At 39.5% G+C, this 14965-nt stretch overlaps 1 protein-coding gene across 1 annotated transcript in view; it reads left to right on the top strand.

The window, feature by feature from the left end:
• The first annotated feature begins 11346 nt into the window (after window positions 1–11346).
• Window positions 11347–14965, top strand: part of LOC143327098 (copine-9-like) — a 70035-nt gene continuing 66416 nt past the window's right edge. Inside the window, exons 1-2 of the mRNA XM_076741273.1 lie at window positions 11347–11583; window positions 13156–13196. Coding sequence (XP_076597388.1) covers window positions 11504–11583; window positions 13156–13196 — 121 coding nt within the window. The 5' untranslated portion in view covers window positions 11347–11503. The remainder of the gene's footprint in view (window positions 11584–13155; window positions 13197–14965) is intronic.

Raw genomic sequence — 14965 nt, 5'->3', positions numbered from 1 at the left:
TGTGTGTGTGTGTGTGTGTGCTAAAATTGGCAGAGTGAGAGCAAAAGGTACAGTGTGGCTGCTGAAGTGAGGACATGTCAGTGGAAGAAAATAGACTTGTGCACAGCGAGGGGACGCCTCTTGAGAAATGAGAGGTGTTTTCAGAGAGAGAGCGAGAGGAAAGGGGAGAGGTAGAGAGAGAGAAACAGAGGGTTTGTGAATTTTGTGTCTGAATATCTGCATGACTGCACTCATCTGTCTTAAAAGCCTCATTCAGCTGTGAAACACCTCATGAGAGTAAGAGTGATTACTCTGTGTGTGTGTGTGTGTGTGTGTGTGTGTGTGCATGTGTGCTTGTCCACTTTAAAAAAAAAATGTCCCGTTATTATATTAATTAATTATTAGACATATTTTTAGACCTTGCAGTGTGTGTGTTTAACAGGGTATTTCCATGCATGTTTCCATCTCAGCACAAAGTACTTCCTGGCTCCTCACATGATCTTGTCGTTGATCACCATCTGTTGGTATGATGGTGAACTGCAAGTACGTACCAGGAGAAGCCCATGGCTGTTTCCCAGTGATGCATTTTAAAGAGTGGATTGTGTTAAATCTTTATGCATTTCTAATATCAGCATGGAAATACCCAAACCAACAGTGTGTTAGTCTCTCGGTACTTCATGACTTCTTCTCCCTGTCTGCAGCATATATTCTTTAAAAAAAAAATCCAAAAACAGCTGGGCATATTTTTTAGCCAATGTTACTCAGACTGCATGGAATTGTATTTTGGGGGAATATTTTCAACAGCAGACACACCAGTAAGTACTTCCAGCACAATAAAGCTAAGTATGTGTGTGTTCATGGTACTGAAGGAACCTGTCAGCCAGTGCAACAGTGTGACTCATCAATGTGTTTTTGTAACAGGTTAATTTAGGAACCAATAGCAGTACTGGCAGAACACGGGTAAATGGCTTGTACCATCTTTAGTTTTAGACTTGGCAGAAACAGCTAAGCAGCACAAGCTCAAAGTTTTTTGAAATGTTTGGTGAGGCACACACCAGGCGGACAAAAAACAGGAAGTGCAGGGCAAAACTCCAAACTAGGGACAGAAGACTGATGTATTTACTGGGGAACAGAAGAACAGACGTGGTCAAAGGCAGGCAGGTTCGGCAAAGACAGATCAGTCCAAAACTAATTGCTGGAGAGTCTTGCATGGAAACAAAGAACAGCCTGACCCTGAACGAGTGTGGGAGAGCAGCTTCAATACCAGACTGATTGGGAATCAATCTCAGGTGTGTGATCAGGTGAGCGGGCAGGTGGGTGTGGCTGGCAGGAGAGTGAGAGTGCAAAAGTATTCACTGAGCATGTGAACAGATGAAGGAAAAGGGCAGCAGGAAAGAAATTCAATATACTGTGTGATACATTCATTGCTGGTTTTAGTTTGTCACATGATTTGCTGACAGTAAGAAAACATATGAAATATGGCCACACTTATCCTTTAAGGGCTGCGTAATGTCCACCTATGAATATGTGATTAAGAACTTGGAAAATCAAACTGTCTGTGAGCCACGTTGAGTAGTAAAACTACAAAGCAAAAACAAAGCAGTAGAGAATCAGCATTCTGTGGTTGCTGCTCCATTCTGCTTTGCTTCTGTTGACCCCCCACCTGCACCTCCCACTCTCTTTTTATTGTGTCTGCGTGTATACAATACACAATATGTATATACGTGTATATGTATACATGCACATGCACATACACACACACACACACACACACCTATACAGTATATATATGTGGGATTTTTTAACACTGCTGAAGAGGCAGGGAGAAAAAAAGAGAATTTATTTATTTATTTATTTCAGTTTGAGGTGTTTATTTCCTATGAGGCATACAACATGGGTTCCAGCTGCCTGGTCTTTTGATGGACGAATGTCTTGATGCTCTGATGATGAAGATCCAGCTGACAGATCCTCTAATGGAGCCGAACCAGCAGCCTCGGCCTCATGCTAAAAACTTGAAGAGGATTCGCAGATTCTTTCGTCTAATCACAGCTTGTTTTGTTGCTGCAGGCGTCCCCCTGTGGAGGACTGATTATATTCATATTATTTTGATTATATCTTTTTCTGATTTTTGATTAACTATGTGTAGTGACTTCTGCTTTGTCACGTTTAAAAAAAAAAAAAAGAATCTATTGATTGATTGCAGGGGAGACTACATTGATTACATAATACACACTCTTCTGAATATTCCAACCCCTCTCAGTGTCTGATTTGCATAAAAAAGTCAAAGAAACACTGGAGGAGCCTCTGTCACTGCTGCTTTGCATATGAGTTATTTCCAATGCTGAATATGTAACCCGGACAGGTAACTTTTAATGGTCACCATAATCATTTCTCCTGTTCACGCCGACCATGAAGTGATACCTTCTAAACACACAATTAATTTGTTACTGTGTCTTTTTTTTTCTTCTTCACAAAGTTACAGTGTTTTGAATGGTGAACTTCCTCTGTGTGTTTTCTGGTAAATCAAAGAATGAATTTGTGCTAAAAACTGTCATTCTGGAGCGGCACTTTATGAGCATGATGTTACTTTTTAAATTGAGCCACTGTCCATTAAATAGTTTGGCATTGCCCTGCCAAAAATAGATGACGCCCCCTCCCCTACTCCCACAGTTCTGGCCTGAGATGAGTGGACTGACAGTAACACATGTAGCCTTTGTCATACACACATCCTGGCTTGACTCAGTTGAACTTGGTGCTGCCAAAAGTGCCAATGGAAAAGCCCCAGGCAGCACCAGAGTTGGACACAATTGTTTTATTGTTATATATATGAATAAAATTAATACCATTAAAATAATTAGTCTGATGCTATATAATCACATTAAACATGTAAATTGTATTTAAATTAATTTAAAAAAAAACATCTGATCTTCACTCAAATCGATATATGTTGATGTTTCAAAGGTAATTTAGTTAAAGTTAATTTTTCCAAGCATTGTCATTGGTGGAATGTTACTGAGTACTATGCACAAGTACAAATCTGAGGTGCTTTTACTTTACTTGCGATGTTCTACTTCTACTCTGATACAGTTCAGAGGAAAATATTGGACTTTTACTTCATTGGATTCACCTGACAGCTTACTGTACATGTTAAGATTTCTACATACAAAACCCCCTGAGAGTTTATAAAATATGATTTTCTCTTATAAATTAAATCATGGATTAAATCAATGGATTAATGGAGACACCAACCAGCAGATTAATCCACAGTGAGAATAATCATTAGTTTCAGTGTAATACAAACAGCTGAAAACATGCTCCACTTCAACAAACTACGACAGTAAAATCCTGCTTTGTTATTAATGTATGAGAAATAATAATCTAATCATATAATATATAATAGTATAACAATCACAGGAACTATTTTTCTTCACTGAGTACTTTCACTTTTAATACTTTAAGTGACACTTTCAATGCAGGATGTTTACTTGCAACAAAGTATTTTTGCAGTGTGGCATTAGTATGTTTACTTAGGATCTGAATACTTCAACCACTGTGAATTCTAAACTATAAATCTGCAAGTTCATTTTCCTTGCTGTCTTGAAATGAAACAAATGTTGCATCCCATGGCTGAAGAAACATGAAAATATAGGAATAGACTGAAAAATCCAATGGATCCTCCTATATGAGAAGGTGTGCATGAGTGTGGTGTCAAAATATTTTATAAAGGAAAAAATATATCTATTTTTTTATGTGAGGTCACACGAATTTCTCTACAAAATGTTGTTGAGCTGCAATGTCCTGTACTGAACACTAGAAGGGAGCATTTAATCAAATCTGGTCCAGTTTCAGCACAGGCTGCTCTTCACTCAGTGGACTGTTTAAACCCTTTAAACAGTGGCTTTGTCATGGCAGGGGGATTCTACTGGTCATAATTATGTCTTTTTGACAACCATGCCTTTGAAAATGAAAGGAAAAAGCTAAGCATAGTCTCCAGGAAGTATTCAATGGCTGATGGAGATTTGCTGTGCGGGTGTTTTGACTCCTGCCTTTTATTTTCAATGAAGAACAGCGACATGTGGACAAAACTCGATAGAAAAATGATCAAAATTCACATCACGCTCTGACCCTCGACTCTGAAACAATAAACATAGTGATATATTGCCTCCTTGGCTGGACTGAGATGTCGTCTCGCAGCGTCAGTGGTAGTTTCCTTCTGTTTCAGTAAGATTCATTGAGCTCAAAGTGTGGTGAGCTGTTGTTCCACTTGTCTCTTCTGCAGAATGCTGCTCCAGCTGATCACACACTGCATGTTGGCAGTGGTTGTGCTGCGTTTGGGGCATTCGGACTGAAGCCTTGCAAATCAAATGTGCTGTCGCAGCATCAAAGGGATTAAATTGAGCTGGACATTGGAAATGGTAACATTTTGCAAGGCTGGACACACTCAGAAACAGAGAAACACAACAAAAGCAGAGGCCACATGGTTCAGTCGGGGGTTTCTGCCATTACTCTGGGATACACTCATTTACTTTACAGGTATCGCTCCCTCAACTCCTTTTAGACTAAGTCACATGGTCATACACTCTGCGGTACTGCTCGTCTTGCCATAATTAACAGTGCTTGTGTGTATTGTGGGTAGATATGTACCACTGAACCATGAAGCGTCTCATTTAGCACACTCAGACAGACTTATGACATCCTAATCAGACACAATTGTGAATGTGGCAGAAATGAGACATGCTGCTGTTTAGGGGAGTTCTATATTCAGATCTGTACAGTCTGTAACAAAGTAGAGAAATCAATTCAAACACAATTATTATATATGTTATTATTATATATTTTAAAGGAACAGAGATGTCGCTCAATCAAAAGTATCTAAATAGATTGCATTAAGTAAAGAGAAATTGTTTTTTCTGTACTGCTCTGTTATTGTTCCACACAATGATTTTTGTGAAGAGAATTGAGGATATGCTTATTAAACTATACAACACTGTATTCATACTACACTAGACAGCCATAAGAATTATCAGCACATCACATCACAAATGACCCCAAAGTACTTTGTGTCTTTCACAACTTAACTTACTTGATGTTCATGCAGAGGGTTGTTTTCACATTGAGAGAGTATGCACGAGCAGGATTTTCGGACATTAGCACTGTTTATCATTCATGTACACTCTATTTTATAAAGCAGAAGACAATTTAATATTTGGATACTCAGATAAAATATATAGTTAAATACTTATTTTAACTAGTTAATCGAATTTGTTTTGGTTTGAATCATCATTGGAGTCTGATAAGGAGCATTTCTATACAGTGTAAATATAAATTAAATCCAAACACAATAGTTTATGACATATTAAAATGTCTATGACCATGAAATATTCCAAATACGTTTGCAAAGAGACAGCATCATGAACAAACGTGCTAGTTTTTAGCTCATGGTATGGCTCTGTGGGAGGCAATGTTGGCCGGTCCCCCACTTTGGTTCAGAGTGAAATATCTCAACAGCTATCGGATTAACAGCCATAAAATTTCCCAGAGATATTCATGGTCTCCAGAGGATGAACCCTAATGACTTTGGTGATGCCATGACTTTTCATCTAAAGCCATTTTTGCTAAATGAATGACATTCCCATCAGACTCACCTGTACTTTGTGTGCTTTGTTAGCATGCTACCATGCCAAAATAATATGGTGAACATGATAAATGGACCTGTTAAACACCAGCATTTTAGTGCTGACACCATGAGCATGAGATGGCTGCAGACTCTTAGTCTTGTTGTACGATTTAGGGTGAGGAAAACATTTAGGAAAAGCAGTGACAGTGAAATTATGCAGGTAATAAAATCCAGAAACTCAAAACAAAACACAAAACTAATGGACAAATAAAACATCAGCTTGATATCCCATCATGCTTTGTGGACATGGTTGTTATATTGTTGATACAATGCATTGATACAACATACCAGTGTGTGTGTGTGTGTGTGTGTGTGTGTGTGTGTGTGTGTCTAAATCTAAAGAAGAGTGTGTGATTACACCCAGCTATGGCTTCAGCCTACACATGTTCAGTTATTGCTATAATTGCGTTTTGACATTGATGTATTGTTTTGTGGCTAAGCTCTTGGAAACATTTCTGCTCTGTTCTCATTTTATTATTATTCTTATTAATGCTAACTATTTTATCTTGTGGACCAAAATAAAGATTGATCAACCAACCAATCAATAGCAGCTGTTCAGCCCGTTAAACAGCAATAATATTTGTGAAAAAGCATTTCTAGGCCTGTTATCAAGTCATAAATGAATATATTTTGTAACGTTAAGATAATTTATTTTTTATTTTCCAGCACTGATGTAACTCATTGGATGTGGAAAGGGAAAACAACAACCTAAGACAAACTTGAAACACACTCTGTAATTCAAGAACCACAGATACATAAAACCCCTCTTGTTGTTTTTCTTGCTTCTCAGATGAATAAAATGGACCAAAACTTTTATTGCCCTCAATCAGTATATAGAAGCACTTCTTTCTGAGACTGTTTCAGAGCAGCGACCTCAGATGGAACAGGCATATGGAGAAATGGAAAAGGAAGAAGGCCAATTACCTGAAGAAAAACTACAAATGAGGAAAACGTCCATTTGTTTTTCCTCCGTTTACATTATTGCTGGAGGCTTTCACCATTTGTCAGACACCTGCTTTGCTCTGCAGTGAAACGGAAACTAAGCAGGATTTCTCCTCCTTGAATAATTAGCTGCCACTCCACATACACACACACACACACACACACACACACACAAACACACACTGTCCACTCGCTCGTCCATTTGCTTTATTTGTAAATCACCCGGAGTGGAAAATGGCTAAATAACTCGACTTTCTCCTCTGTCCTGTCGCTCGGTTCTTTCATTCCTTCCTTGTTTTCTGTTTCACATTTTCTTCATCTGGCTACCATTATCCATCTATCCTGCCTCCATTTCTGCCTCACTTCCCATTTCTCCTGCTGCTGTTTTCTTCAGCCCATGAAAAATTTCAATTTCTGCCTGATCAGCTGCAAAATTGAGTGGTTCTGCACACATGCAGAAACACACACACACACACACACACACACACACACACACACACACACACACACAGACATAGCTGAGAATAACAACCATTTGTCATTACTGGTCAGTGGAGAACTGATACAGTCACGCTCACTGTCAATTACCTCTGGACCAGTGTTGGTCACATAGTGATTGAAGCTGCATGTTTCACAGGAGATAGAGCAGCCAAACTCTCCTCAGTGTGTTCTTCTGAAAGGCTTTTAGTTGGACCCCTTCCATCACCTTTAGTCTTACACTAAACGCTGACATTGGCCTCGCTTGTAGCACTTTTCCTGTTGTTCTTGCAACATGCTCACACACTCCTCCTTCCTTTTGTCTGATTCTCAAAGACTTCTGTGGCTTTGTTTTCCAAAAATACGATATTTCAAAACAGAGCTATTTTTGTGAAGGTTTAGAAATGTAATGTGGGTGATGAGGTCACAGTGGGAGGCTTTAAAGAGTGTGTCATGATGCTTTCAGGAGAGTGCGCTAATGGAAAATTACAGAGTAGCCCCTCCACATTTAGAAGCACAGACATCTCATTAGAGGATGACAGCTTGTTTCTTCTGTTAAGCTAATTGACCATGGGTGTGCAAGCCCGGCTGTTTAAGTTCCTGCCTCAGAGAATATACAGTATGCTGCATACTGTGTGTAAGCATCCCTTTTGATATTCCAAGGAGAACAATGAGGCCAGTCGTGACTTGAGTGTTCGGGGCGAAGGGGAGGGAAACATAAATTCGCTTTTGTTTTTACACATGTGTGTCTGTAACATTCAGGATTGATTCTAAGGTCCTCCTCCTTGTACACAAAGCCCTTAATGGACTAAGACCAAGCCACATCACTAACTCCCTTGTGCATTATTTGCCTTCAAGAACACTGCGACCATGCTGGTCTATTGGACTTTTGTCAATTACACCCCAAACCTCTGGAATACACTAGATATCAGGGAAGCAGCTTGCTGAATATTTTCAAAAGAAAGCCAAAATTTCTCTCTTCGCTTTAGCCTTTAACTAGCTGTGACTTCCTGAGACAGCCCTGAAATGTTTGGGCTTTGCCTTGCGCTTATGCACAGCTGCACTTTTTAAATTGTTGCATTTTACTTGATTTTATGCATTCTGTTATCTTTTTTAACCTATATTTTATCATTTTATTCTGCGGTTTTCTGCAGTCTTTATTTTCATTTTTATCCTTATTCTATCTCTCTTGTCATTATCACTTGGGTATGTCCATTCAGTCTTCTGACTTGGGGCATGTGATTCCTTTCTTGTGAAGCACTTTGAGCTGTTATTTCCAGTATGAAAGGTGCTTTACAAATAAAGTTTATTATTATTATTATTATATAGAATAAGTCAATTTGTCATTTTTAGGTTAACCTTGTACTTCCCACTGGAAACATGGTGTCCTCCGGCTTATTGCCATAGCAACATGAAACTGCCAGGCAGCCGTGAGGTAAAAAATAGCTGTTGGGCCCCCAGTGATCCCCCACCTCCACATGGCACTTTATTTATTACATATGTCACTTCCAAGTTCTCGTTAAGTACAGTGCACACAGATTAGAGACAGGGCAGGTTCATTGTATGGAGACGGATCCAGAGCCCAGTCAGGGCAGCTAAGCTGGAATAATACGACCTCGCCCAGGCTTTCTATGTGTCAGTCTGATGATATCCTTAAAGCGACCATATCGCCAGACAACAATGTTGATATTGGGCAATGATGAAATTGTGGTTGTTGTAAATAAACTATGGTTACTGTTTGGTTATGATTAGGCAGCTTAAATATTTGGTGATGATTCCGGAAAGATCAAAGTTAAGTTAATTGCAGGTCTGTGGCGGGATGCAAATTCTGGTGTCTACATGTAACAGTGACATTACACAACCCTCGACCAGCTCAACCTCCACACACTTACTTTCAGATGCATATGGGACACAATACTTCCTTTTTTTGACACTTAACATCGGCACTGGATGGAAACTGTGAGGGGTAGAAATTGTTTGCACTGGGGACACTGAGCGACATTAAACACAATGTAAAGTGGGAACATACACCATATGAGCACAATATGAGTTAAAATAATACAGGTCTTAAAATTAGATCCTGACACAGAGCCTCTCAATCAGACAGGGTCGAATCATGTCTCCTGGAATTTGCTTTAACACATTAGTAAGTTTCAAAATCAAATGTATTTTGGTTGCAGGGTAATACCACCTGAGTTCTGTCAATGAGGAAACCAAGTCGCAAAATGTTGATAAAGAATACATCTTCAAAACATTTACTAAAAACATATTTGATTTATTTACTACAATGTCCACTCCTGCAATACAATATCTGCTCACAGCATAGAAAGCATGTGCATACTCTGCTTATAGCTAAGCCCATGTAGGAGTCAGGACTCAAACCCTGGTCTCTGGTGTAAAGGCCCAGTGTTTTAAACACACTGTGCAGGACCACAGCACTTTCTTCACTTAAAAAAAAACAAAAAAAACATTGCCACTGAACATAATCCAGGCAGCAGCTATGTTTACCTCCAAACATATTTGGCCGAACAAATTATAATCTGTGAAATTGTAGGATTGTACATGACTAAAATGTTGGACTGAAAGTGGTTGATCTTGTGCTTTAGAGATGCAAATTCGCAAAGAAATTTTGCAATAAATCACATTTCCAAAACTACTTGCCTCGCTGTAAAACTTGACGTTTGGGGCCTCTTTTGTGATACATGTGAAGACAAAAATTGCGGTCGTTCTCATTGTGCTGACAGAGTTGACTTTGTAATTTCAAACCCACAGAAGTGTTGTTAAACATCTCACTGGAGTTTTCCAGACAAAACTTAACTGCTAAATTTATTCATAATTCATCCATGAACGCTTGAAGGAAACATTTCTCCCCCACCTAAGATGACTTTTATCATTTTAAAATCAATAATGGGTAATGTTCATATTTGCTGACGCTGGTGTAAGTCTCACCACATAAAACAGTTTCCACTCCCAGAGTTACACGACTTCTTTCCTTGTTTCAAAGAGCTTCTGATTATTTTTACATGAAAAAAGGAAACATGAAAGCCTGCCCATGAGTTCAGTATTACTTTGAATTATGCTGAATTTTTCTTCCTTAATGACAGTATTTTCCCATTTTTGTGACATCTTGGTGTATTCTGTGTCCATGACACACTTCGCTGACATTTCCCTTCGCATCAGGTTGTTCCCTTCTGCCAAAGGTCATTTGGTTTCCAGAGTGGCACACCAACCAAATCACCACAAAACTAGTCCTAAAAATCATACAGCGAGCAATAAAACATGGAAGTAATCTTGTTTTCAGGGTCAAGTCTTTTTTCTTCAGGGAAAAAACATTAAAGCAGCTCATAGTAAAGTACCTGAGCAGACTCTTTGTGTAGCAAATGTATTTATTGAGCTGGGGAGAGGGGACAAAGTGTAGAATATTACAAAAATAAAAAATAAAAAATAAAAAAATAGGAAAATACATTTTCAAAATGTCTAATCAACGACGGCTTACATTGCAAACTAGCACCTGTAGTATCACTTTATAATAAGGACACACACACTGTAGTGATGCTTGACTAACACTCATGATTTAATTCATGAATTAAATAACAGGAAGTATCATGACTTCTTGTTGCTCACCATCAATAAATGATGAAGTCACTGCGACGTTTTCATCAGTCAACAGCTACTTCATCGACATGCCATTGATGCTTTTTCTATGTCTGCACAGAAAAGTCTGAGTTAGTGCATCTTCTTATACATGAAACGAGATTCAATCAGCTCAGATGAGCAGTGAGTCAGTAACATAAACATTTCATGTTTATCTGACGGCTGAAATGACTTGACTGCATACCTGAAATCACACCTGACAATATACATTATGAAAAAGGACAGAAGGAGACATTTCACCCCAGGAGGAGACAGAATTCAGAGAAAAGCAGCTTTGAGAAAAAGGTTTCCAGGCTTTTTTCTTGGTGAGGTATCTCTAACGTTGGCTCATTTTGTCCGTTTAAACCTTGAGAAGCACTCAGTGAATCCCTGCGTTCATCGCCTCAGGAACAGGTGACTATATGTGGGTGAATAAATGACACACAGAGGGAGGGAGGAGGGAGGGAGGGGAGCACCGTGTTGTTGCCGGCACCTCCGGTTGGCTGCGCTCTCCTCCTCCTCCTCCTCCTCCTCCTCAGCACCGGACAGACGCATGGAGCGCGCCGTGAACGCATGAAGGATGAATGAACTTTAAATCTGCCTCCCAACTTTCGCTGCCTCCCTCTCTCCCTCTCTCTCTCCCTCCTCCGCTGCTCTCTGCTCCACAAGCGAAAGAAAAACAAAACCAGGAGAAGAAGAGGAATATCTCGACAATGGATTTACTGCAACCACGATCCCGCTGTGAGTGATCTGATCTTCTGTCTTTGCGGATGCTCATTAGCGTTGTGAGTCGAGATGATGGCATCAATAGGGGAATTCGATCCTCTCAACACCAGAGTCCCTGCAACTAAGATAGAAGTTACCGTGTCGTGCCGGTAAGGTCAAATAACTCTCATCCAAACACACACACGCAATCCAGTTTCGACCCAGATTTAAAGTCTGTCATGTCACCTGCAGCGCGGGCATCTGTCTGAGATGACATTCAGATTAACAAGCGGCATCAAAGTTAACTGCGGACATGTGTGGGGAATCTTCTGCTGATGAAACACTGATAGCTTCTGCTGAGATTATTCCTTAATGTGCCTCCACACCTCTTAAATCAAACCCCATTTCAGATTTTACAGGTAACTGTCTAATGCATTTGTGTAAATCAAAAGATAAAAACATCTTAAAAGAGGGGGTTCCATCTGTCCGTGACCTTTTACGCTCTGATGCCCTTTACTCTCAGGTAAATCAGCTGCCTCCAATGTGCATCACAGCCTTTGTAAATCCTTTAGTCTCTCTTGATTTCTCCAAGTCCAGCCTGATCCAGAAGATTACCATTGATATTCACAGCCATGCATGGTTCATTTGTGATGTTGTAGCTGGATTGCTTGTGTGGGACTGTAAAACATCAGATTATAGATGGTCTACTGCATGATGAAGCTTCATAAATCCTAACACACCATGTATAAAATATGAAACGGTGCCAGTAGCAATAATAATACTCAGAAATACATGATTGATATTGATTTTATAACCCTGAAACAAATAAACAGCATTCATATATACCTGAAGTGAGTGTTAGCTGGCAGGCTGCCTGAGCTGAATGGTTGGCTGCTCTGCTTACCGACTGGTTGGCTGACTAACTGACGGAGCAGTAAAACTCAGTCAGGGTTTAGCCGACTGTCAGGCTGCCTGGCAGCGTGCTGACTGTCCTTCCAATCCACTCCTGAATAATGAATGGCTGTTGCTCCTGGACTCCTGAGATCGGCCAGTCTTGAAGTGGCCAGACACCTGAGTTAGACAGCCCAAACCGAGGAGGGGGTGCTGAGCTCAGACTGGGAGACAGACGATGAAGTTCTTTGTGTTTTCATTTCCCTCCAAAGATTCAAAACAATTATATTTGAGATATTGAATTATCAAGTGTCACCTTGGGTTTGCACTACATTATATTAGAAATGTATTTTTTCGCCCTTTTGGCATTCAATTTTATGATTTTTTTTTTCTTTTTTCTTATTTTGTAAGGCCTATGGTTGCGTAATGACAAACACCACAGCCAGCAGCTGGTTAATTTAGCTTAAGATAAAGACTGAAACAGCTAGCCTGGCTCTCTCCAAAGGTAACAAAATCTGGCTACTAGCCAGTGTAAAAGCAACAAGTTATGGTTTTATGGACCATTATCTGTGGAACTAAATAGATTAATAAAAGGGGACTAAATAGATTAAATGGTCTTATACATGCTCCCTCATAATGAGCTGTAGAAAATTTAAATTTTATCCAAAATACTGTTTTCACAGTGCTGCAAGAAAAAAAAACAAAAAAAACTTAATCATTCAATACAGATTGCATTTATTCTCAGTTTAAATTGTGTTAATGTGGCTTCTTTACATGGACATCATCATAAATGATCTATGCTTTTGTAACCAGATTTGTTTTTTTGACCTGCACTGTGGCTGTTTCCACAGGAGTCTGCTGGATGTGGATACATTCTCCAAATCAGATCCTGGTATGTATGAACTCTTTTCTGTCTGAGATGTTGGTCGTGGCAGAATATGTTTGTTTTACTGGTCAATACTTGAGATAATTGGCTACTGAGCTCAACACCAATGCTATATTAACAGTATGTATTTACAAAAAAAAGGGTGATGCTTGTTTATTTCAATCAGGCGAGAGACTTTATTAATGGTGAACAAATGCTTTATCTATATGTGCACAATAAAGATGGGAAATATGAAAAGTACTATACTTTATACCCCACGCCACTGGAGGTGGTGGTGATGGGATGAAGAGAATGGCTGAGACCTGAACAGATGTGAAGAGGATCAGGCTTCAGGTGGGCTCAGACCTGAGCGCGACAAGTGATGAAACTGGAGGGAAATGGAGTGGAGGAGGGTCGTGAGGAATCATACTACAGTGACAGCTGACAGCAGCAGAGAGGAGAACAGATCTGAAGTTTGACAGCAACAATATGGTTGGTTGAGAGAGACCCAGGCAAAATCTGGTTGGTTTAACTGAGAGAATTCAACGTGCAGATATGGTGAAGCGAGAGAAGAGGGGATGCGTGTGTGTGTGTGTGTGTGTGTGTGTGTGTGTGTGATATTCTTCCTGACTGAACTGAATTGAAGTTTTTTGTACATCAGTATTCTACCTTGGAGCTATCAATGGGCGACAACTCTGCTGATAAAATACAAGAGTGAGGGGGGCTGAAATCAAGGTTGAAGAAAGGTCAGGACCTGAGGGTGGCTGAGTGTTGGTATGTTGCGCAGTAGAAAAAATAACAGGGATAGGAATTAAGGGAGGGAGCTGGAAGACAATTCAAGAGTTAAAAAGCTTTCCTCTAGTGCTGTAGTGCTGGAATGAATTCCACAACAACCTCTAGCCATTTACCTCTCGTATGCACTTTAATGTTATTTAGCGACCATCTTTCTTCAATGCAGGATGCTGAAGCTGTCAGAGCTGTGTATGGTCCTAACTGAGTTACACTAACCGCATAATTCAATTTGGATCCTTCAACCTAAATTCTAGGAAACAAATTAAGATCAGAGTGATATCTTCAGGGAAACCAGCGACATGTGTACATGTGGAAACTTTAACCAAGACTTTAACATTGTCAACAATAAAGGATGACAGACTTCCTCTACCTGCACATTATCGATCATGATCATGGAAGGTGCACATTGAAGAGTATCACTTATACCATGAGTACATGCCAACAAAATTCTGCATGTGATCAAATTATAGCAGTGGTTCATATAATCTCACCTCAATCTGTTTTAATCATAATGAAATATGTTTCCTGGGCCTCATAATTCCTGCTTGTTTGAAAAATCTTGACAAAGCATCTGGTATGTTTTTGTATTATATGTATGTATAGGTATGTATTTGTATGTTAGCATTATTAATATACTCAGAATGAGGGATGCTCTGTACTCATGACCTGTGCAGCAGGTAAACAGCAGGAATTTCTTACAGTATACACTAATCTTACTTATTTTATGCTAATGTCTTTGTGTGAGGGGGTTTCTGTGCTTTTTTGTCCAATGCTGCTGGGACATTCACAGCAAGTCAGAGCTGACAGATAAGACAGGAGTGTAGCCTGATAAAAAGTTTGCAAAGGCAGATGCTGCATACAAATTTACCCTACAGCACAGTATTTCAGCTTATAACAATTTATTATTATTATTATTTCTCATGATTCTGATGCTTCACTGCCAATCATCTTTTGGCAGCAAGAAGTCTGACTGTCACCACCAATAAACAACAATAAACATCACG

Source organism: Chaetodon auriga, chromosome 10, assembly GCF_051107435.1.
Source record: "Chaetodon auriga isolate fChaAug3 chromosome 10, fChaAug3.hap1, whole genome shotgun sequence".
In the NCBI taxonomy this organism is placed as follows: domain Eukaryota; kingdom Metazoa; phylum Chordata; class Actinopteri; order Chaetodontiformes; family Chaetodontidae; genus Chaetodon; species Chaetodon auriga.
This window is presented reverse-complemented; position numbering and strand designations above follow the sequence as displayed.